Source organism: Lactuca virosa, chromosome 4 (assembly GCF_052849685.1).
Source record: "Lactuca virosa cultivar CGN04683 chromosome 4, Lactuca_virosa_CGN04683_v6, whole genome shotgun sequence".
NCBI lineage: Eukaryota > Viridiplantae > Streptophyta > Magnoliopsida > Asterales > Asteraceae > Lactuca > Lactuca virosa.
The window spans coordinates 141,791,930-141,818,467 of record NC_136429.1 but is presented as its reverse complement, the minus strand read 5'-3'; the positions used below and the strand labels follow the sequence as shown (position 1 = coordinate 141,818,467).

The 26,538-nt window shown below is 34.3% G+C and overlaps 1 protein-coding gene across 1 annotated transcript; it reads left to right on the top strand.

Moving 5' to 3' along the window:
* Positions 1-5,904: 5,904 nt before the first annotated feature.
* Positions 5,905-10,094, top strand: LOC145105133 (secretory carrier-associated membrane protein 1-like). The gene is made up of 12 exons (XM_079042264.1): positions 5,905-6,045; positions 6,740-6,808; positions 6,896-6,958; positions 7,429-7,462; positions 7,745-7,867; positions 8,088-8,150; positions 8,268-8,361; positions 8,787-8,832; positions 8,913-8,980; positions 9,234-9,282; positions 9,706-9,771; positions 9,929-10,094. Exons 1-12 carry the CDS (start codon positions 5,905-5,907, stop codon positions 10,022-10,024), a joined length of 912 nt encoding a protein of 303 aa, XP_078898390.1. The 3' UTR covers positions 10,025-10,094.
* The last annotated feature ends 16,444 nt before the right edge of the window (positions 10,095-26,538 follow it).

Genomic DNA, 26,538 nt, shown 5'->3' with positions numbered 1-26,538 from the left:
GATCTATCAACCACCTCATAAAAAATACTGGATTTCCTAGACAACACCATCCCAAAAATAAAAGAATTTCAAAAATTCCAAATACACCAAAACACCGTCATCACCACAACCTATAACACATTGTGTTGACTACTAGTCAACCGAATCAGACTACATATAAAGTTTGAATAGTAACTGGTTTAGGAATCTGAATTCCCCACCAAACCGCAACATGACCCCAAATATTTAAGAGGTTCACACATCTTGTGAAAATATGATCAATCGTCTCGACTAAATTGGAACAAACGAGACACATAATCGACTCGAGAATGATACTTAAATTAAAAAAGTTCATTTTATCTTTATAATATAAGAACTTTTTTAATTGATGTATGTTCAAACCTTATAATCTTATGAGTCAACCCTTTCAGCATCAGCGCAATCAGATGTTGATCACGCTTCAGGAACAATGTGATATGTTTCTTGTTAGTTAAGTTTTATGATCCGTTATCTTTGTGATATGATTTGTTTTGTATAATATATATCTTTAATATATGGTAGTTATCATAGTTATTTAAACCCTGATATGTAGGGATTTAAATCTAAAATATCATCAACCTAGTATATATGTTACACTAGGGTTGCATGTAAAACTATTGCTTTGTGCACTCTCTCTTTGTGAGAGATTTTCTTAATCGAAAATTGTTTTTTGATTAATTCTCTTCCTGTTCTTGACATTTTATGTTCTAATCTCGATCATTCATTTGGTATCAGAGCATGCACTCCTATCTTGCAATGACTAAACCATCTTCTTCATCTTCTTCTTCTGAATCTAAAATTTACTCAAGTACTATAAACAAAAGAGTAAATTATTGAAATCGTCCCTATGGTTTGGTCAAAATTGCACGTTTGGTCTCTAACTTTTATTTTGTTCTCGGATCGTCCCTATGGTTTGATTTTGTTACGTTTTTCGACCCTATGGTTTTGTCAAAATTGCACGTTTGGTCCTTAACTTTATGCATATAAGGGACGAAAAACACAACAAAATCAAACCATAGAGACGATCCGAGTGCAAAAGAAAAGTTAGGGACCAAACGTACAATTTTGACCAAACCATAGGGACGATTTCAGTAATTTACTCTAAACAAAATTCCTACTTTCGATGAAAATACTTTTCCTATGTAGAAAAACAAAGTTATGGTTGTTCTCGAAACCATGTATCATGATATGATGGATATTATCGAAAATCTTAAGAGTATTTAATAAATCTTTACCTTCATAAAATATAACTTTCTTTTTCATCACTCTGAAACTCTTTAGTCATTAAACCATCTACGCAATACTATTGATCTTTCAAATGTGTCACGTCAGCTTTGCAATAAGATCCTACATCAATGCAATAAATGTAATCATTCAAAAACGTTCCTACAAATAAATTGAAAATTATTATATACATATTTTTAATCATTTAAAAAATTAAAATGCATGCTTAAATATTATCGACGTATTAACTTATTATCGAATTAAAAAAAAGTTATATATATACATCTCGTCCAACGTTTATCAAAGAAAAAAATAATGAAAAGATATATAAACCTTTAAATTAATTTATAAAAATATTAACACAACTTTTATCATAGCCTAAAAAAATAAAAGAAGAGCAAACATTTCCTCTTTATTTGCACAATTTATCTTCTAGTTAAATATCTCTGACATTAAAAGGTTTTCTATAGTTGCAAGTCAATTGCCTAGGTGTTCTTGCAAACGAAACTTGAAAGAGCCGACGTGGATACTCTTAGGTGCTGTTTGTTTTTTGGAAGCGAAAATTCAAGAAGTCTGCGGACCACCTCTGTAATCCTCTGCAGTTGAAAAGGTGGACCAAACGGCTACAACCAGTAATAAAAAGCTTGTTTGTTTATTAACCTCTGCAGACTGCCGCAATAAACTGAAATTTAAATAAACTAATTTTACAAAATTAAAGTAGTTTTTCAAAACAAAAAATTTAATAATTTTAGTCTTGCAAGATTGAAATAAAATTCATTACATTTTTTATACAAAACATTCAATACTATTAAATATTATTTACAAATTAAATGAATTAACATTAAAATTACATTGTTTTGGTTAAATAACGTCCTTATGAATTGCTTTAAACTGCTCTTGATTTGGAGCTCCTTCACAAAAACTTGATTCAACACTTGAGCAACATTCTCTTGGCTTCTCTTTGCCTTTGCTTTACCTGCTTCACAAATACAAGTATGATTTCAAAGAGCATAAATATATCACATTATTACTGACATACTTCTAATTATAAGCATATACCATTTGACCATTTGCATTTGTTACTAGAAATGTGCAATACCAAACGAAATGCAATTAAATTAAACTTCAATATTCTCTCAAGCATTTCATCGAGCACCTGTGGTGCACAACTTGTATGCATCTATTTCAGCATATATTTGTGACCTTTCAGCAATAAACTATCACTATTATAGTTGGAAAACGAACAACATACAACAACAATAAAAATTTCAGCAACATGTATGCATCAAAAAAACAAAATCAACAACAATTTCTGATTCAACAACATAATCTTCAACAAAGAAAAAAAAAACAAAAAAAAACATATAACAACATTAACGATTCAGCAATATATATGCAACAAAAAAGGAAATCAACACCAATTTATGATTAAAAACGAATTCAATTGCCAATTTCCTGGATGAATCAATAGGAAAATAGAAAAAAAAAATTACATACATGTGATAAGACGGCGTCCACTGTCGGACGAAGAAGGAAGACAATCTGCAGCAGAAGGCGCCGACGATCAGGTGGCGACAGCGAGGTGGGGCGACAGCAGGTGGTGGGGCTGTGAACTTGGAGGGGCTGGCGATGGAGTCGATCGATGGGTAGAAGATAGATGTTGGATGCAACGTTTTTTTTGGGTTGAATTCTTTTTAAGTTTAGGTTTGAAGGGGTGGGAAGATGTACAAGAAGTGCTTCCCCAAGAAGCACACGGGCAGAGGTTTTCAGCCCCGAAGACTTCCGAAAAACAAACTGTTGTGGGACAAAAAATGTTGCGCGTATGCTGCGCCGCGCAACAATAAGAGTTTTGAAGAGGTTTTTTAATAAAAACAAACACCACCTTAGTCACCGATCATCATCATTAGACATTTGTGTTTAAGTCGTACATCATTAGTCATTAATAGGCTTTTCAAACCTAACACTTATATTTTGAAAAATATTCACTTTGGACTTGATGAAAATCAAATACAACTTTAGCTCTTATTTAGATGACATTTCAATTTAAATTTTAATGGTTGTGATTTGTTTACTTTATCTTTGTCTTTGATTATTTTGTTACACCCTCGTATGCCTAGACAAATTTTCAATGTTAAAGACTTGACTTAGGACCAAATTCCGCAAAATGATTTCTTAAAAGATCATTATTACGTTTTAAAATACTTAAAATGCGTTTTTTAAATGATTATTTCAAATAGATCATACGATGAACGTTTCAATCTAAGGGTTATGTTTCTTTATTGGAAATCCAACATAACTCAAGTGATCATGCATGGACCTTCTACTTTTCACACTCTTCAAATAAGCAACCACCACTCTAGAATTCTTGTTAGTGGTGAGCAAAAACCGCACCGCAACTAAAATTAGCCGCAAAAACCGCATAAACCGCAACCGATAAACCGCAACTGCAATAAAAACCGATGATGAAGTTTTCTTTTTTTCAAAAACCACAAATTTGCGGTGCGGGACGGTTATTAGTTTTCAAAAACCGCAAAAAACCACACCGCACCACATATATTATATACAATTTCTTTTATTAATTATTATTATTATATATATATTAAAGTTGTGGAAGAAAAGAATAGTAAAGTTGACATACTTTGTCCAGCTTTGACCCCTTGATTTACATATCTGGTCCCTGTACTTCTTTAATTAATTTATTCATGTCCTTTTGTCTGTGTTCCATTCAACTTCCCATTTTTTTGGCAGAATTGGTCCCTGTATTATTGTTGGAAGTTAGGAATACTAAATTTGGATGTTTTTTGACAACTTTGCTCATTATTCTTTACCCATTTTGACATTTTTGGTCCTTGCAATCAATATTTTTACACTTTTTTGGAACCTTTTAATATTTAAAGTTTGGCCACAAAACTTTAACGGTTTGACAACTTTGATCCATTTTCTAAAAAGTTGCTAATTCCTACCCCTTTAATTCTTTAGCCATTTTCACACTTTTGGTCCTTGCAGTCAAAACTTTTACATTTTTTGTCCGGGGCAAAGCCCGAACTTTTCATCCTTGCACTTTCTATGTCTGTCATATTTATCAATTCGGAAACAATATTGAAAGCTTCTGGCCCCCGCGTAGCGGGGGTAACCTTTCTAGTTAATATATTAAATATTAAAAATAAAACAAGTTTCATGGATGAAAGATGGATAAAATACTAGAAGACAAAAGTGTTGCTTTTTTGTTATGTTTAACTTCAAAAATGGTGAAATTAAACAATTTTAAGATATTTATTTTTAATTACTATTGATTTGACGTTTTTAAAATATTAGTTGTTTGTAATTTAAGTTAATTGTCTTATACTTTATAGTTTTTTTTATTATTATAAATAATATGTTTGAACTCTTAAAATCGTTTGAGCTCTAAACTGTGGTTAAAAACCACACAAAATAACCGCACCAAATCCATGCGGTTAATAATCGCAACACAAAAATAAACAAAACCGCACCGCAAAAATAACCGCCTAACCTCACCGCAAAAATAACCGCACCAAACGGTTTTGAAAATGGATTAACCGCATTTGCGGTTAGTGGTGAGGTTTTGGCTAATAACCGCACTGAACCGCACCGCGCTCACCCTAATTCTTGTTACATGTGTTCATCTTTTCTCTCATCCTCTCACAAAACAACACATAACTTTTCAAAGCTTCAAAAATCAAAGCAATAAATCTTCAAATCTCCAGAACTTTAAAGTATCAAACAACAATAAAACCCTCATAAGAATCAAACAAGAATCGAACACAGAAAGCTTCAAAGCTTCAAACAAATATCGAACCCTAACAAAAAATCATGAAAAAATTGAATTAGACCTAGAAGACTTCATGTTTATGGTAGCCTTTCTTCCACTATATCCAAACACCAAAATCAAACACCATCATCACAAAACACAAATCTATTTTCTCTATCTGTATAATTCTCTTTGTTTTTGTGGTTTAGAGATAATTAAACACCAAATGCAAAATTATGTAAAAACTAAAGGATTTTTTTTTTTAATTATAAAGAGTAGATGTGGAAAATTGGGACAACTGCATGGGGAATTTTATCACCGGAGGTTATGATGGGGATAAAGAACAGAGAAAAGCATGGGTTAAGTTTGGTTCAGGTTTCCAAATTTATAAAATAAATATTTTACCAACGTGGAAATTATATGACTCACACACAACAATGTCATCAATGGTTTACCGATGAAACCAGGAACATTTATAATGCCTAATTTTTTAGCTGGTAAATTGATAGTTAAAAAAAGAATACGAAAAAAGACAAAATTTTATAAAAGGTTTATGTGTTTTCCAAAAAGTTGCATGTTGATGTATACTTCATAAACGCTTGAAATCTGCCCCTATCATTTCCAAAAAATGCATAGTTGGCCATTTATGCGTTAAATCTAACTTTTGAGCTATTACATTTTTAAATGACCAACTATGCATTTTTTGATTTACTTTGTGATGGAAGTGATAGCGGTGGTGAACTGGTGATGGTGGAGGAAGGACGAAGATGGTGGTTGTCGACAGAGGCAGTGGTGGTTGACGGATGTGACAATAAAGAGAGGATCAATTATGAAGATGATTCCGGTGAACGGTCGTGGTGGTTAGAGGTGACGGTGGAGAGATGATGAAGATAATGGTGATGGAGGATTGTGGTGGTAATTGGAGGGAGGTCGAGGATGAAGATGGTGGAAACCACAAGTATATAGGTTTTATCAACTTTGGTCCAAGTGCAAAAATGTGTTTTTACACTAGATTTAATAGAAAATCAAACGAGGTTAGACAAAAGGACCAACAATGCAATTTTCCGAAACCATAAAGGTAGATTTGAAGCGATTCTGAAAGATATTCTCAACATGCAACATTTTAGAAAGCAAAATGACAATTTCTGAAATTTTGTCACGATGAAGGACCAAAAAGCACAAATGCAATAGTTAATTGGCATACAATCACAATAGTCGCCGAGTCTTTCCCTGTAAAAGCTCTGCTTACAGTTTCAGCAAATTAAGCGCCGAGTTTTACACTGTAAAGGCTCTACTTTTTCTCATCCCGCGAAAATCTATGAAGATTTCATACTGTCCAGGCAACTGATCTTTGAAGTTTTCATGCATATCAAACCAAACGAAACTGTGATCTGAAAAACCACACACATCAAAATACTCAAAAATCTTCATGTCTCATACATTGCACAAGTGATCGTAGATTTCGTAATTACCATTTTGTGATTTCATTTCATGGGCAACCCTCCTTACGATTCTAATCCCTCAGTTAGAGATGAATCCAACCCCTTTGCTGTGGTAATCTTATTCCTGTTTCTGTTACCATATAAATTGTTTTCTCTTGTTCTTTAGTCTGCAATTTTGAATTTTATGAAGATGGGGTTTCTTTGTTGGGGCCTTCGTCATTGAATCGTATCTTCAATTATCAATTCCAATTCCAATTGTTTTTATTTATTTTAATGAAATTATTAGGACTCAAGTTCAGAAGCGGCTGACTTTGGTGATGGTTCTAAAGTTGATATTCCTCTTGACAGCGCCTCGGTAAATAGTAAAAACTTCAAAAAATTCATCAGTAAGGTTAACAATGGATTGGGGTTAATCTTTTTTACTCCCATTTTGTCTTGCTAGGATTTGAGAGCCAAAGAGAAGAAACTCAAAGACAAGGAGGCTGAATTGAATAGAAGGGAAGAGGTGTTTCTTCTTTCCCTTCATATGTTAGTAATTTTTGAAACTTTTCTACATGTACATTATGAATTTCAGTCAAAAGATGAATGTTAGTAATTTGGCAGTTTTTCGCAGTGTTTGGTTGTAATGGAATTCACTAAATATGGATTTTATAGTTTATTTTTGAATATGTATGAATAAGACAAACAATATACAAAAAACGAATATAGGACAATGATTTCATTTGTTGTTATTTACTTTCCAAATACTTTGACATATTTACAAAATATTCCGCGAACCAAACAAAGATAATGTTGGAAAAATATTTTGAAATATAGAGAAGTGGATATGTTTTATATTCACGTTCTTCTGTTAGTGTGTACTAAATAATCTACCACAATGTTGATCTTAAGGATTGTTGCTAAGCATTGTATCTTTGTGCTTCTTGCACTAATAAATATGTCATCATCGTTTACATCTTTCATTATTTAGTGCAGGAAGTGAAGAGAAAGGAGGATGCAATGGCACGAGGTAATGTCATTTCTTTCTTATACATACATAGTGTTTAGCATGATGGAATTGAGGAAGGAATGGGATGCTTCATCCCATTGTAATTAAAAAAAAAAAAATTGTATTTTTCGTCTCATGGAATGGAATGAGTCATTCTGGAAGGAATATGATTACTTCCACTTTGTTAAGTGTTTTTTTCACTCCATCATGAAATGAAATGAAATGAAACATCGCAATAAAGCCTGTTTATATCTATGTACTTTTGAAAGACAAATATATTTATATTCATGATGATTTATGCAGCTGGAAATAATGTAGAGGTAAAAAATTGGCCACCATTTTTCCCTCTAATTCATCACGACATTCCAAAGGAAATACCTGTTCAACAACAAAGAACACAATATGTTGCATTTACAACGTTGCTAGGTATGTAAATCTACATTTTTTTTTATCAACACTAAATTCATCCCATGAAATTTTTGTTCCATTGACAAAATTTGCAATTTTTTGTTCCACTAAAATGGTCGAACAAGGACTCACTTTGGATCTCTCATATGTGTAAAAGACATAAATACCCTCCTCATCATCATCATCGAAAATACGTTGCTATTTATGCATGACTCTAAATATTGTGATATTTTTTCAGGTATAGTAGCATGCCTCGTATGGAATTTTATAGCAGTCTCCTCTATTTGCTTTCAAGGCGAAGGTTTCTTTATATTACTCATACAATGTCTTCTTATTCCTGAAGTTTTAATAACAACACCCTCGCTTATTGCTATATTACATTTTAAGCACACTACTTGTATTTTCTTGATTTTTGTAGACCTAGAAATTTGGTTGCTTGCTGTTATATACCTCATAACAGGAGTTCCTGGGGCTTATATATTATGGTATCGTCCGTTGTATCGTGCTATGAGGTATAAATCTAAGGGCTATTTTAGTAATTACATACATTCTATTATTAGGTAAATGAAAGAAATAGAAACATACTTTAATTTATTTGTTTATTCTAGCATTCTACTATGATTTCTTCTTATTACAACGTTGTAGTTTAAAAATTTACCCAATTATAGCAATATTATTCAAATATAGTACAATTTTTAATGCTATAATGAGTTGATTTGTCATAGTATAATGTCCTAATAAGAAAATAGTTGAAAGTATGATGCTATAATTGGGAAATAAAAATTAAAAGTAAAATAATTTAATAGAAAGATATCGAAGTAGGATGCTATAACATACAAATAAATGTAAGTATGCTGTTTTTTTTTTTTTTTTTTGCATTAGTCGTGCATGCTTGTTGTATAAATATAAATACTTTTCTTTTGCTTTTTCTCAACAGGACTGACAATACTTGGATGTTTGGATTCTTTTTCTTTGCATACACAGTAAGCTCCTTTCATTTTTATTTTTTAATTTAAAGTTTTGTGTGATGATTATTGTGGTTGATACCCTTTTGTTTGTACAGTGTCACATTGGCTTCTGTGTATATGCTGCTATTGCTCCTCCACTGATCTTCAAAGGGAGATCTCTCACGTAAGTTGTTGTCTGGATAAATGATGTTTAAAAACTATTTAAAAATATGACAGCACAACTGGGAAATGGAAGAAAATATAAACAAAGGCAAATTTGTAAAAAGTAAGGACTTGATGGGAAAAGCCTCATTTCCCCGACTTTCTCTATTAAGTCAAAAGGAAACACTCATATATAGCTTACCAGATTAAGTCCATTAAGTAAAACAATAACTTTTTAATTATAATAATGTGTGAATTGTTTTTAAATGTTTCAGCGGAATTATGCCAGCACGTGCTATTTTACCTGGTAATTTTTTGGACGGGGTAAGTTCTTGACTTTTTTTTTTTTTTTTTTTTTCTAAAATTCCTTTTTCACATACAATGAAAGGCTAAATTCCTTTTTCTAAGATTCTTACTATATCATTGTACTTTTAATTTGTTTGCTATTATATAGGAGATTTTGCAAAAACTAACGATTTACAGGAGAGAAAACTGCTTTGTATTTGAATGACGTTCTATAATTGTGTATATAGATTGTTCAAACGTCAGAGTATAATATTGTAACATGAAGAAATGGAAGTAGGATGTTATAATGGACAAATCAAGGAAAGTACACATTCGTTCCAAAAAAAAAATGAAAGTACATTGTTATTTCTTGCATGTAACCCTAAAATCAATACGGAACCCACAAAACAGAAAAGGAAATTGAAGAAAAGAAAGGTGGTCATTTTTTGTTTTCCTTTGCAGGTTCTCTATTTTGTTGGATTCGGACTCTTTGCTCTTGAATCAACGATAAGCATATGGGTGATTCAGGTTCTTGAGTTTAATACACTTACCTTTTGTACATTTGTCCCCTCATACTTGTATTAGTAGTTCAAGGTGAAAATTCATAAGTGAGGACCCTGACCCTGACCCTGACCCTGACCCTGACCCTGACCCTGACCCCGACCTGTTATTTTTGGACATGCAGGATGTTTTTAGGTATTTCCGTGGTAGTGGAAAAGCTGAAGTGGCGAAACGTGAGGCTAGAAAAACGACTATGATGGTAGCCTTAGGACATGCTTAATCATGCACAAAAGGTACCCAAGTAAGAAGGGGTTTTAGACGTGCAAACTAGCTGTTTTTTTTTTCTAGAGTTAATGAGAAAGGCCTACGTATGATTGACTTTTTTTTTCCCTGATTTGATAAGTGATAGATCTTATAGCTAATCTTGTAACTTTTGCTTTTCGTAATGTGTAATAAAATATATTATGTCTGGTGAAGAGTTAAACTTGGAGTCATGATTTGTTTTATGGGTTAACTAATATATATATAGATAGATCCATTAAAATATTTGTTTTCTGTTTAACTTCTACCCCATGGAAGTGATGTAACCATTCACGCCCACAATAAAAGAAGAAGCAAATTCAGTTGAAAAAAATGTCATATCCACCCACGGGGTGGGCATAAAACAAAAACCAAACTGTTTTGGAAAACTGATCATTTGGTTTTTGGTTTTAGAAAAATCATTTTTTTTTTTGAAAATTGAACCGTTTGAGAAATTTTAACTTTTAGTTTTAATATTTTATTTAATTTTGCTGTATATTTCTATACAAATAAAAGCTAAAACTTTAGGCTTCTAGATTCTTGCTACTAGCCAGTTTTACCAAACATACCTTATATATAATAATCACACTTAAAATGAGTTAATGTCATCTAGGAACAACACTTTTAATTTTGCACAATTACACTCCACCATTATACTTCTAATTTATGGTTTCGTTCAATCCTACCTCTAGGTCACTAATATATGATTTTGTTCTAATCATGTCACTTCTCTCCATTTTAATCGGTTAACATGGTCATACACCTGAGGGCTTGTAGCATAGCAGTATCCAAGTTGGTGGAAAGGTGTCCCTCAACCATAGATTATTTGTTCAAGTAACATTTTGTACCGAAAGATATAGTGTAGGAGAAAAATAGGGTTGTGTGTTAGCCGTTCTAAAGAAATGGCAATGTAGTGTTAGACGTGGTGCTTGCATAACATTCACATAGTTTTATTTTGCAAGTTAAGGAACAAAATGTTCCATTTTTGACATCCATATCTTAGAAATCCTAATTGTACATCTTATATCACGAAACGATCTAATTAGGTTCAGTTAAATCATTTGGTCATCCAAATTTTGTTCCAATCAAGTCATTGGCAAGAATTATGACGTATTCTATTCTTTTATGAATAAATAATAACTTAATTTGTATTGATGATAGAGTTACTAAACCTACTGGGGGTGTTGAAATTGGTAGCTGAGTTTATAGTGGTAGAATCATAGATTACAGTTTAGTTATTATTATTTTTTTTTCCGGTAATGCTTTATTGTTCGTATATTTTTAAGAATAATACTTATGACTAATGATCAAAGAATGATAATAGCTTGAGAACTGGTCTTAGGTTCAAAACCTGATGAAATGAAACAAATTTAGACATCAATTAGCGGGTTGGGGAGTGAAATTTATTAATGGAGGTCTTGGGTTTAAAATCTGAGTACAATACCATTCAACTTTAAACATGTTAACTATCAATATCAATATGTGAATGGTGTCTCCAAGCAGTTAGAAAAAGGTCTCGACAAACTCGACATTAAATCATCCACAATAAGTAAACTTTTTAGTGAGTATTTTTTTAATAAAAATGCCTAAAATGAAAGCACTCATTATATTTTCACAATATGGAAACTTTTTTACTAGTTTGCTTATTCAAAGGGCCCCACTAACTTTGTTTTATTATTTTATGGTTGTTTAAATAAGTTGTCTATTTGCAATTGGTTGAAAATTTATTGAGAAATTAAATAGTCTTCTACTTTTTGTTCCTAATATCCTCATACCTATTTTAGATGGTGACAAGTATCATTAAATTTAATTTAAATTTGACTGAGATTTTGAATTTATATATTTGTCATCATCTTAAATAGGTAGGAAGAAAAGTAGGAACAAGAGGTAAAATGATATTTAATTTCTCAAACTTATTAGATCCATCATAAATCATAATTATTGAAAAATCTAATAGTAATTTTTTGGAAACGACAAAAAAAAAAAAAAAAAATCTAATAGTAATAATTTATAAATTTACAAGCTCTCTTTGAAAAGCTTTGGTTTAAATACACAAAGCCTAACGGAGTTTTTTTTTCATTAAAAAACTTAAAATGAAAAGCTCATTATATGTTTTTTTATTTTTTATTTTTTATTTTTTTATATAGCTTTTTCCATTTGTTTTCTTATAAGATCTAATAATTTTATTTTAGTCATTTTATTGTTATATGTATAAAAGTGTTTATAATATGAGAGCTTGTTTATAAGTATTTTTGAAGCCAAAAGTTATATTTATAAATGCCCTACAAACTTTTTAGGGTTTATCCATTTAATCCCTAAAGTTTTTGGCAGACTTTATGGGTCCCTAAATTAGGATATGACCTGCTCTTTTAGTCACTGTCAACCTGTAATAGCTGATTTAGTGACCTTTTAGACCAAAAAAACTCACATTGTGTCTCTATAAAGCCAAAAAAAAAAAAGGTTTGGGGATCAATTTGTACCAAAAAAACTCTCCTTCCTTTCTCCTAAATAATTAACTAGTAATAATATATTTTTCATAAACACTCAATCATACCATATTGAGAAGATGAGAATCGACTATGTTTCATATATTGCATGTTATATTTATCTAATAATACGTACATTCTTTTAATAAGAAAATGCATCAAATTAAGTCAAGATTCTTGATCATCTAATGTTTAATAATCAATCGAAAAAAAAAAAACTAAAACAAATGCCAACTTGTAAATATAGTATGGATAAATATAATTTTTATTTAATTATACTAAAAGGAAATTAAGAATAAACTATTTTATAAAAGAACAAATGTTGAAATTACTTTCTATTGGTCACACATATTCTCATAATAACTCATGAACCTTTTCAATAAATAAATTAATAATATTTACCATGACAGAATTTATCATCTATTAAAAGCAGAAGCTAAATCAAGTTATAAAGACAAATAAGCAGAAAATGAAAAGGACTCATCGATATTCTTTGCTGTGTGGCAACTTCTGCGTGTTTTTCTTGCTATCGGCTCCTTCGTTAATTACAATATCATCCACTTTGAGCAATAAGGAAGGATCTGAAGGAAGCTCCATATGTCTCTTCTTCCATGCCCCCAAGAATATCAAAGCTATTTGTGTTAACAGACTACCCACAAGCTTCTTGAAACGATACCTTTTTGTACCCAACAAGAAGATCACCAACCCCGTAACAATCACCAAAGCCATGATCCCATACCCCTACCGACGACCAAGATTCTCCTAGATATAAACAAGAACAATAACTGCTCCAAGTGACCTGATACTTATGAAGAAGAAGAACTAGCTGAAGAAAGCAACCATTTGGGTCTTTTCCCCTTTATCGGACTCATCAAACTGGTCTGACCCAAAAGGGCGTTTGAGTATGAATCGACTTTAGAAGAAAACGAGAAGAGTTTTTTTTTGTACGAACTGATCCCCGAACTTATTTTTTTGGCTTTATGGGGTACAATGTGAGTTTTTTTGGTCTAAAAGGTCACTGGACCAGGTTGACAGAGACTAAAAGAGCAGATCATATCCTAGTTTAGGGACCTATAAAACCCAACAAAAACTTTAGGGACTAAATAGGTAAACCCTAAAATGTTTCTAGGACATTTATGTCATTTTCCTTTAATTAAAAAGCACTGTGAGCTTTTTTTAGTGAGTATGTGAGTTTTTTACCAATTATAAAATTACAACTTATAAAAACAATCCATAAAAAGCTAATTGAAAAAAGTCTCATATTTGGAGATAAAATGAGTTTTTTTTTTTTTTTTAATATAAAAAAGTTCAAATAAAAAGGTTTTTATTTGGATGTTCTAAGTTGCTTATTTACAAATTTGTTGAAAACTTATACGGCCACAACAATCATTCAAAAATCTCATGCCAATAGGTTATAAATTTACAAGCTGAAAATATTTTGGTTTAAATAAGCGTCCTCTAAGGCTAAGGGGAGTGGTAACATTCTTAACACCTTGTCATGTCAGCTTTTTGAGTGACACCTCATTTTTCTCCATTTAGCATCTAATCTTAACATTTGGTAGGGAGTGGTAACACTTTTAGCACTTATTTTTTCCTTTCTTTTTCTAATTTAATTTAATTACTTTATTTTAATAGACAAACATTTTCTTTAATATTACACAAACATTTTTTTGATTTACTTAATATCACATAAAGTAATTATCTTTTGGTTATTTTTCTTGTGTTTGTTTAATTTGGTTCTGTTTGTTTAATTTGGTTCTGTTTGTTTGATTTGGGCAAAAATTCAACCTGTAATGTGTTTGTTTGAGTCGATTCTGTTTCTTTTATTTGGTTCAATTACATTCTATTCCATTCCTGTTCTAATCTTGATGTTACAATCTATTAAATTACATTCTATTCTTGATTTCATTCTAATCTTGATTCCATTCCATACTAATCAAATGAACCATAATAAAACGTTAAAACTGTCCAACTATAACACAAGGGTAAAACTGTCCAACTATAACAAAAGAACCTGAAACAATCCAATTACTCACAAAAACACCACCATCAATATAAAGAAGGGTGAGAGCAAGCTCCAGAAGTTAAAGATCAAAAAGTTGGATCCAATCACCATTCCAAAATCACACTAAATTAATCCAATTTTCAGTTTTAACAATGACAAAATTAACTTATGTGCAAAAAAAACTAACCTGAACATTGAAGAGTGAAAGAACACTAAGCTGAATAAGATTGTAACACACTAACTTCCAACACTTCAACTCAAATTGTAACATTCCAGCAACTAAAACTTCAAATCAAATTGTAACACACTAACTTCCAAACAGATTTCCAGAAACTAAAATGTACCAAAATAGGAATAGTAAAGAAAAATAAAAACAGGAACATTAAAAACTTGAAATTAAGATTGTTTGCTAAACAATAAAGTTAAACCATGTATATAGCCATATTTTACCCGGTAAATTAATTGTTTAAAATAACTTGTGGATGTGAAATCGTCTAATGCCATGAATTGATTGTTTGAAATCAATTAAGTGATTCAATGACTAATGTGATATTGTGGACCGACTAAAATCAATAAATTGAGTATAGTCAATAAGTTCAATAATATATATACCAGTTGTTTCAATCAAATTATAATATATAAGCAAATAAAAAATTAATCACAAAAACGGGTAGATTTTGATGCCAATTAGACAAAACGATGGTAACAGGGTAGAAAATCGGCGTTCCAATTCTGCCAATACAATGACAACGGCGTTCCCAAATCACGAATTGGACGAATTTCGATCGGTGAAAACACATTCCAACAATCGATTTTGCCATTAGGTGGGATGGTGAAGTTGCCGTAACCCAACTACGTTCCTTGGGCGATAGAGCAGAAACGAAGAACGAGATGAGAACTTCGGACCTGCAATCAACGATGAAGAAGAAGGGGACCGTCTCCACCAATCAGCTTCCACCCTCACCTTCTCTCTCTTCTCGCCAAAATGGTAACGACGATCAGATAGCGACCCTGGTAGCGAGCGCTAGGGGCGGTGTTCATGCCTCGCTAACGAGCGTAGCAAGTGGGCTTAACATCCCCACTCCCCTTAGCCTAATAATCTTTTCAATTTTCATAAATTTTTTTGTTTGAAAAAAAAAATCTTATTGTGGTTACACCCTCCAATAGTTAAAAAAAAACTATTAAAAGAGCAGGCCCAAATTCCTTCATTTATGGTTTCGTTTTCAAATATTTTTCTTTGTTTATATAAAAACTTTGAGATATATATATATATATATATATATATATATATATATATATATATATATATATATATATATATATATATATATATATATATATATATATATATATATATATATAGGGAAATCTCCACAAAAGTCCTAAAATTTTACCCTAATTTACGAAAAAGTCCCAAACTAAATTTTGTTTACGAAAAAGCATGAATTACCGGTAAAAATCGCGATTTGACCCCTTTTTTTCCGGTTTACCGGTTTTATTACTTACCTGTTTCACTAAAGTCCTATTATTTTACCCTAATTTGCGAATAAGTCCCAAAATAAAATTTACTGATTATTTGGCCATTTTCTTCATGTAACATACATTTTATCGGTTACATTGATGACTTAGCCACATAGTCATTAAATTAGTTGATAAGATGGATACGATGGATCATATAATGCTACGTTTACTATAAAATTTGATATCCATATCATCGGCTCATTCATGACTCTGTATCTACGTCAGCAATGAAACCAATAAAATGTGTGTTTCAAAGAAAAAAGGGCAGAAAATGAGTTGATGTTTGATGAGATGGAAATATTGGGTTACATATGATTACATAAGCAATTTGATATTTCTTATAAACGTAAAAAATAACGCAGTTGTTGTTAGTTTATGTAATTATTATAGTCTTCGTTGGATGCATTTTATGTTTTAAAAAAATACACAATACATCAGGATATCAAGTTTTATGCTAAACATAACATTATATAACTCAACATATCTATCTCATCATCTCATTTAATGACTAGGCGTCCGGGTCAACAATGAAACCGGTAAAATGTATGTTACATAGAGAAAAGGGCTAAAGCATCAGTAAATTTTATTTTGGGACTTATTCGCAAATTAAGGTAAAATAATGGGACTTTAGTGATACGGGTAAGTAATAAAACCGGTAAACCGGAAAAAAAGGTCAAATCGCCATTTTTACTGGTAATTCATGCTTTTTCGTAAACAAAATTTAGTTTGTGACTTTTTCGTAAATTAGGGCAAAATTTTAGGACTTTTCTGAAGATTTCCCTATATATATATATATATATATATATATATATATATATATATATATATATATATATAGGGTTAGGTTATTTTGTTTTAGTAACTATTGTGTGCCAGAAAGCACAGATCTGAACCATCGGATGGAATATAATCAAAGGTCATGATATGAGGGTCTATGATAGTAGAATAGGATAACATATACCATATAATTACACAAATTTCAGCATAAGGGCATTTTAGTCAATTAACCTATATTAAAAAAGGAAATTTTCGGATTTTTAGGGATAATTAATTCCTTTATTTTTAAAAATCTGAATATTTCAAATTAATTCAAAATTAAAAATCCGATTTTATTCTGTCAGAATGATAGAATGTTAAACATAAACTAGTAAATATATTTTTCGATTTTATTCTGTCAGAATGACAGAATGCCAACCATAAACTAGTAAATACATTCTGAAAAGAATACACAAAATCAATTCTTGAACTAATAATATACCAAATAATTACATTGTATGATTGTGATTCATTGAATAATAACAAAATTCTGAAAGTAAAAAGAAAAAAACATCAAAATCTAACAAAAACACTAATCTATTCTGAGATAATATTATTTTTTAGCAACACTTTATACATTGTAGCATAACACATTCTGGTATAATACACTCTCGTTCTCTATGTTTTCTTCCTTCTCCACATCAATGTTAGCCTCTTCAAAACCTAAATCCACAAAGAAAACATAATCAAGTTTCAAAAATTAAAAAATTCAATGCATTCTAACAGAATAAAAACTATAAATTCTGACAGAATGTATTAAAGACTATAAAGTTTGACAGAATATAGTAGAAAATAAAAACTATAAATTCTGACAGAATGTAGTAGAGACTATAAAGTCAACCATAAAGTATCACAAATTCATTACCAGTTACACAAATATACTTGTTGTTGACAGTTATTCTCAAACATTCTAACAAAATACATTTATATAAAATAAATTCTAATAGAATACATTACATAATTCAAGAGCTGTGATTGAATACAGAATTCAAGAGTTGTGATTGAATCATCAACACACATCTGCATTCATTCCCAGTCATGAATTCAAGAAACAGACACACATTTACATTATCTCCTTGTTCATATGAACACCAATTTTGACTTTTTCGAAACAAAATCCAACTTATGACTGTGAAGTGCAAGTTGTATCAGAATATTTCTTCAATCGAAAAGAAATAAACCATTGAAGAAATCGAATTTAATAAGATGATGAACACAATCTCGATCTTGAATCAAAATCGAGATAAAATAATTTCCAGTTATATCCCCTAGTTGTTGGATTACCGGACCAGAGAAAGAAGAACAAGAGGCTGCCGGAGCATACCTCCGTCCAAGTACCTGCAATCGTCGGGATTTCCTCACCGTTCGCTCCTCGCTTCTCATTCGCGTTCACGGACCCCACAGCAGCGCCACTGCTCCTCCGCATCCCCTTCTTCAGCCTCATCGACCCCAAAGTCCATCATCGATTGCGAGACGAGAGTATGTGCTCCCTTTTGGATCCTCCGATTGTAGAAGAAGAAGCAGAATCGGTGATGGTGATGGTGTTGATGCCGATGATGAAGTGTTCGGCCACAAACATAACTAGGTCAAATATATTTAGTTTATTTCCTTAATTGAATGATTAGTTTATTTCCTTAATTGAATGATTTCAATTAAATGATTTCCTTAATTAAAAGTACAAAAGGTCCAAAATACCCTTTAATGATTTATTTAATTATTTATTATTTCTTGAATTCTTATTGGTGCATTTAGGCACACAATAGTTGTTAAAAACATTTGAACCTAACTATATATATATATATATATAAACTTTGATTTTTTTATTTATATTTAGTTTTAAGTAAATAGCACCAATCAATGACATGATATATTTCAGATAGTGATTATTAGTTATTTTATATCATACTGAATTTTAAATTTCGAGCAACACATGTTAAAAGCACAATCGTTCCTTGTAGCTTTGAAGACTATTCAATAACTTCCAATATACCAATTTATAAATAGTTGAAATTATTAACTTTACTGTAAAAAAAATTACTTGTCTAATTTGAACATTTTCCTTTATTAAACTGTAAATTTTAATATTTGATAAGTTAAAAATGTTTATGAAAATAGTCTGATGCTTGAAGTCTAATTTGAAGCTTTGTGTATCCATAAAGTTGCTCTTACTGGCGTAGCTTTTTCGTATTAGTTTTAATGATTATTCCAAGGGATCATAATCCATATCTATAATTTATTATAGAGAATGTTTTGATTGCCCAAAAAGATCGGAATAAAACAACATTGGTTTTATTAGACGATGCGGTACAAGCCACTTAAGCTCCGTTAATATCGACGTGGAACGCCTTTAACAGCATGGTAACGCGGAAACACTGGCCCAACCGTTGCGTTGTTCTTCGTTGCCAAGATAACAAGCTACAACACGTAAATTTCCTTTGAATTCAAACGTTTTCAAACGGTGTTGACCAATAAAATGGTCATTTTAGATAAAAAAAAAAATTAATTAATTTTTATTTACCTATAAATACATTCTAGGGAAATTGAGCAACCTAACCCTTATAAACGATCTTTTTGACAAAAATAACCAAATTTTTTTTTTGTTAAATAACCACATTCTCCGGAATACATAGTTCCGGAGAGGTCTCCGGAAATCCGGAGTACGATCCCGGACCATGGTTCAGGAATACATTTGACTTTTTTTTTTTTTTTTTTTTTTTTTGCGTGTAAGTTTTGCTTTCATAAAATGTAATAGATCGTTCCGTAATATATTTGTAATACATGGTTCCAGAGTATAATGTATAAGTTTTGCTTTCATAAAATGTATAACTTTTGGTTTTATAAAATATAAATGCAATTAAAATGAACAAACAACTAATAAATACATAAAGTAAATAGAGGATGTGTGTAAGTTATATTAAAAATATGATGTTCAAATTATTTTTTGTCATTGTACCCCAAAATATTTCCGTTAGTCGTTTTCTATAACCCATAGCCCATGGACTGGTGGTTTTACCCTCTATAGAAATCGATTTCTCGGTGATCAACGCCTCCAGGAACCAACACAAAAATACCTCATAATCCCCTCTGATGCCAATCTGTTGTGGTACGTCTTGGGCCTTTTCAAGGGTCATCTTGAAGCTCTCGAGTGTGATTGAATCAGTTGGTTCGATACCCCAGTAGTTGACTCCTACTAACAGTTTGTGGATGCGGACTCTCATACCTATAAACCAATCCTCTTTTTCCGAACAGTAGTTGCCCTTCCAGTGACTAACATATATAGGCATTTGAAATGTCTTCAAATCTAAAGCACCCAAAAACCAATGAGCATGTGGTATATTGATTGGAATGTAAAGCTACAATAATAAAGGTTAGAAATAATTAATTAGTATATAAATACCCGTGTAATGTAATCTAAACAAAATTATACCGTATCACACTCTGTCCAAGCTGGGTAAACGAATTCATCAGCCATGTCACTCCAGTCAAATGTATCAGTGTTGAAAGCTAACAACACAACCGTCCACCGAGCATAATCTGTTCTACGCTCTACCAACAATGAGATCCACATCATGATGTGCTCCCAATTTGTTTTATTATTTATTTATTTATTATTTTTTTGTTTGCAGTAAAGTAAGTATTGTTATTAAAAGCGTATTATGTAATAAGAAAATAATTATATTACTTACATCACATGACAACCATCCTCCATGACTATCCGCATATAACCGTGTCCAAAACTCAAGCGCAGATAAACCGGTCAAATAATTGTGACCACACAACATCGTTCCATCTTGTTCTTTATAAACAATGTGTACGGTAGGATCTAAAAGATTGTCCAACGATGCTGGTTGTTGCCGTGTAACACCTTTCCTCTTCATTTGTATCCATGACGACTTACACCATATGGACATAACTTTTTGGTGCTTAGAACACCTAAGAGGTGTTGGCAATGGTGTTTTATATTCATCATGCAAAATCTCTTTTACATCTGACGAGTGAATAACTAGAGACGGCTGCTCAGGGCCGACATTCAGCGGCTGTTTAGGGCCGTCATCCAACAGGTTTTCAGGGGTGCTTAAGACATAATCATGCTCCCATAACTCATTGTAATTGTAGTATCCGATGTTCCTCCTTCATAGCCTCTTGCTGGGCCTCTCGGATCTGCTCCAAAAGTGGAGTCACTACTGTCATCCTCAAGCAAATATCTCTGATCGGGGCTGCCTTGCGGCTAAGCGCATCAACCACAACATTGGCCTTTCCTACGTGGTAGAGGATCTCACAGTCGTAATCCTTCACCACATCTAGCCAACGACGCTGCCTCATGTTCAGATTCGGATGATCCATGAGGTACCTCAAACTCTTGTGATCCGTGTAAATGGTACAACGGACCCCATAAAGGTAATGTCGCCAAATCTTGAGGGCGAAGACAGCCGCCCCCAACTCCACGTCGTGTGTCGGGTAGTTCGTCTCGTGAGGCTTCAGCTGCCTCGAGGCATAGGCGATGGCGTGCCCTCTCTGCATCAATACTACGCCCAATCCCGAAATGGACGCATCGCAATATACTACAAAATCCTCCACGACCTCAGGCAGGGCTAAGATTGGCGCCTTGCACAACCTCTGCCTCAAAGTCTCAAACGTTGTCTGTTGGTCAGGCCCCCAGCAAAATACAACGGTGATGAGAATATTGCGCTATAGATCGATAGATTCTAAACAGAAAAAAAATATTAATCAAGTGAAGAACATAGGAATGGATCAATTGGTGTCGAATGATTAATAACTCACACCTCAGAAGAGCTCGATGAAGAACTTCGACTGTAGAGGTGTATTAGGGTTACAATGCAAAAGCTATTAATGAGAACGATAACTTGAAAGCTATACATGCATGCATAATATATACGCTAACCCTAATGATAATCCACGGTTGGACATGCCCAAACCGGGTAAACAAAATGGACTATTAACCGAGCCCAAAGACGCAACACTTAAACCCAACAATCTCCCCCTTTGCGTCAATAGAGGCGAGAGATCAATTCGGTTGAGCAAGTGTAGATTTCTTCACTGTCTTGAATACATTCGGTATAACGGCCAAAAGAGTGTGACGAAATGCTATATACCACCGAAGCATGTCAGAGAAGTTCTTCTTATCCGAATCACTGTTCTGTTTACACCTGTGAGTTATGTCAAGTACGTGCTCCAAACAGGAAGTGGAGAATAGGAGTTTGTCAACAAGAGCGAAAAGGAATTTTTCACCTTTGCTTCTAGTGAACATAACAGTGTGATGAACCGGGTCTATCTTGACCATTTTCATCTTATTTAGATCACTTGGCTTCCCGATAGGCTTCACAATAGGCCTCTTTCTCAAAACGTTTGCAATCTCCTGATCCATCTTAGCAACTTCATGGATGTAGGAAGCCAACATTCTTTTAATGTGATCGAGGATCGGCCCATACTGCTCTTGATTAGTAAGCAAAATATTGAACAACAGAATCCAATCATGTGGGTTCAGGTTTGGAAGATCAGCTAACGAAATCATATGAACCGAGTTATCAGAACCTCGGGTCACCCTGAACTTCACATTAATAAATCTCCCAGCAACAGTTGGTTTCAATACCTTGACAGAGGTTATTTTCTGAGCACTCCATGTCAAGTATTGGGGTTGGGCAAATTCAAGATAATAATCGACCAGATCTTCATCAACCTGTGGGTGAGGAGAAGGGACTTCAACCGTTGAATCAAAGCAGTGGAACACAAAGGCCCTACAGGTGATGGGCATGTCAAATTGAGAATCCCTTGTGTTTTCGCATTCAAACGAGGCAACAGGTTCCAGCCAGTGTGTAACGCCCCGTTCCTGGTACGTATTTAATTTATTAAATGTCTTTTATGAAGAGCTACTCGGCGAGTAGTATCCCTAACTCGTCGAGTAGATATCAGGTTGGACGCGGGTTTTAAGTGATCTACTCGGCGAGTCCGCGCCTGGACTCGACGAGTAAGCCAGTTAGGAGGAAACCCTAACCTTTAGGGTTTGTACCCTATTTAAACGTCCTTATAGCCCCATCCCAGCCTCCAACACCCTTAAAGCGTTCCCCTCAAAACCCTAGCCTCCATTGGTGAGCTTGAGTGATTCCTTCTTGATTTTGAGTGTTTTGGTGTATTCTTGGAAGGGTAGAAGTAAAGGAAAAAGAGAAGGTGAAAAGGAGAAGAAGGAGATCCAGAAGCTAGCTTCCATTTGTTACTTCATCTGGTAATAAAGTCTCTACCTTGATCATTTTCCTAGTAGAACTTCATATATGCTTGTTTTGCCACTTTTGGGACATTTCAAGGTCCTAACTCGAGATTAGAGCTCCCTTAGGGTAGTGAGCTATAGATCTGGTCATCATTGAGCCCCAGGATCTCAAAGTAGCTACCTTTATGCAAAGCAAGGCCTTGTTCCAAACCCTAGGTTCCCATTTCTAGCTTATGTTGGTGTTTTAGCTTCATACCTCTATGCATGCACGTAAAGTTGGCAACTTTACGTGTTATATTGGCCCTAGAAGCTCAAATCTATGAATTGGATGCATTGAAATCGATTAGAATCAACTGTTTATTGAGGACATGCATAGGACTCGACGAGTTGTTCTTGGACTCGGCGAGTCGGAGCGCAAATCCTCCCGATTTCTCCGATTTTGGAATTATGAGTTGAATCAGCGAGTGGAAGAGGACTCAGCGAGTTAGAACAAGGATCTGGAAGTAGAGGGACTCGGCGAGTCGAGTCACGAGTTAGAGAAGAGTGAGTCCGGGAACTCGGCGAGTTCATAGTAGGACTCGACGAGTAGAGTCAACCAGGAAGTTGACTTTGACCAGGGGTAAAATAGTCATTTTACCCTGAGATTAGTATCAGTTTTTGATCTAGTGTTTATGAGATTTGTAGCCGGGGAGTTCCGGAGCAGCAGTCAGACAGTCTCAGATTTAGCACCTCAGCAGCCAGCGTTACGAGGTGAGTCTCCTTTCAGTAGGAACGGGTCTACGACCATAATGCCGGCCTGTTTAGTTAGCAATAGTTCCGGACTTCGGTCTGATGCAGTAGTTTAGTGTGCTTGATGTCTTTGTGATTCAAGCATGTCTTTGTGTTATGTGTTCCGGACTTCGGTCCGATGCAGTATGCAATATATGTGTTTATGCTAGTAGTTATGATTATGCTATGCTATGTTCAGTTAGTCCGGACTTCGGTCCGATGCAGGGGGCAAGCCCCCAGTTAGTCCGGACTTCGGTCCGATGCAGGGAGCAAGGCCCCAGTTAGTCCGGACTTCGGTCCGATGCAGGGGGCAAGGCCCCGGTTAGTCCGGACTTCGGTCCGATGCAGGGGGCAAGGCCCCAGTTAGTCCGGACTTCAGTCCGATGCAGGGGGCAAGGCCCCGGTTAGTCCGGACTTCGGTCCGATGCAGGGGGCAAGGCCCCAGTTAGTCCGGACTTCAGTCCGATGCAGGGGGCAAGGCCCTAGTTAGTCCGGACTTCGGTCCGATGCAGTGGGTAAGGCCCAGTATGTGCTTTATATGTTATTGTATGGTATGTGGTAGTTTGGGGGAGCTCACTAAGCTTCGTGCTTACGGTTTTCAGTTTTGGTTTCAGGTACTTTCGCTAGTAAGGGGAAGAGCTCGGGATGATGGCATGGCACACACCACAGCTTCAGTTTATCCTGGGAGTTTTATTCAGACATTTTGATATGTTTTGACATCAGTTGATTTGATTAACTTATTATGACATTTTGAGACGCATGATCCATGGATTTATCTTTTAATATTTAATATTATGGTTTAGTAAAGTTTTCAAACGAAAAATTTTTGGGTTGTATTTTTGGGATGTTTCACAGTGAGTGCTAAGAGACTCTATCGCTTCTTTGATTAATCTTTCTCGGGTCCAAGTGGGAAAGAGAGACTGCTTGCAAATCAGAGCGTCTTGAGCTTCTTTCTGCTTTCGCTCTTTCTCTTCTTCCTCTCTGGCTATCCTCAGATTTTCATTGAGTTCTTTATCCCTTTTCTTCCTCTGTAAAGCCTCAGCAATCGTTTCTTCTTCTTCGTCATCACTATTTTCCACAACACCCTTCAATTTTTCCTTTTTACCAGAACCCGAAGCTTCATTAACCTTCAGTTCTGTTTCTTTAACAACTTTGGGTGGAACTGGAGGATTTTGATCTTCTTCTCCCCCTTGTTGCTGAGTGACCACGGGCTCCGTAACACCCTGAATCTGACTTAATATCTGAATGGCAGGAAGAAGTTTAGCAGTCAAGTGATTCCGGATAGTAAGGGTGAGAACAGGATCATGAGCATTAACAAGATTACTGAGGATCGAGAGAACATCCCCAACACAACTTTTAAGAACCGCCCGCTCAGTTTGAAGTGATGAAATTTCCTTCTGAGCTTGATCAAGATGAGCTGACTGAAGTTCAAGCTGTGTAGTCTTGTGAGCAAGTTCGTCCCTAATCTTGTTTTCCATGGTCAGGTCATCTTGAAGCTTATCAAGACGAGCGTTGACCGATGTGAGAAGAGAAGTGTGATCAGCTTGGAACCGAGTTCGAACAGAATCAAACTTTTCTTTCTCTTCTTGAAGGGACTTGGAGAGAGAAGCAACAGAAACATTAACCTTAGCAGCATTGGAATCGGCATGGGCTTTGAGTGATTCCAAAAAGATCTTTGATTCATGAACAAGATCTGTGACTGCTGTTGTTGCTTTCTGGCAGCTAGAGGTTGAGGCATCCACAACCTTTGTAGACTTATCGATGTCTGTATACTGCTGAAGAGCAGTATCAAGAAAAGCCTTTAAAACAACTTCGGAATAAGTTGTAGAGGAACCAATTAACTGGTCAAGCTTATCATTAAGAGCTTGTAAATGTAGCTTTGTCACCGGAGCTTCATCCTCATTTTCACTCGGAAGTCGATAAGGACTATAGTAAGTGGAGTCAAAATCAAATTCTGTACCTCCCAGAATAGGCTCAGAGTCTGTTGAAGATGATGGTGAGAGAGGTTTGGTGGTAACAGGGGTGTCAAGACCAACGGTTTGTGCCCCAGTATCAGATACGTTGACATTTACCGACGGTCCAGTGGTGGTGTTGTTGTAGCTTGAGAGAAGAGTGGTGGTGGTAATGGAGAAGTAGAAATAGGTTGAGAAGAGATGGGTGGTGGAAGGGGAGCAACCGAGATTGGTATTGTAGTTTGTTTTGGAGAAGGAGGAGGAGTAGGAACATGAATCTGTATCTCAGGAGTTGGAGATCGGGGAGGAGTATTTCCCCTTGGTGAGTCTTCGTTTTGAACTTCCTCTTCTTCATTGGCGTTTTGGTCCTCTGCATTGGAAGCAGAAGGCGACGGTGCCTTTGGTCGTTTGGCCATCTTCTTGACCTTCTTCTTCTTCTTGGAAGCTGAAGGCGCAGCTGTATCAGCCTTTCACTTTTTAGGAGATGAGGGACCTTCGGTCTAGGCTTTCTTAGACTCCGGTTTCTTCCCCCGCTTGGCAGGTTTGTCAGCAACCTCCAAAGAATTCTGCATCTCAGGAGTGAGTTGGTGTGGACCTGAAGGAGGCAGCTTCCTGTAATCCGCCATGACGTTACTTTCACTGGAGACACATCAGCTCATAGATTTAGGAATAGAACTGATGTACAAGAACTTTGTAGGGTTAGTTACGATAATTTTGACCGTG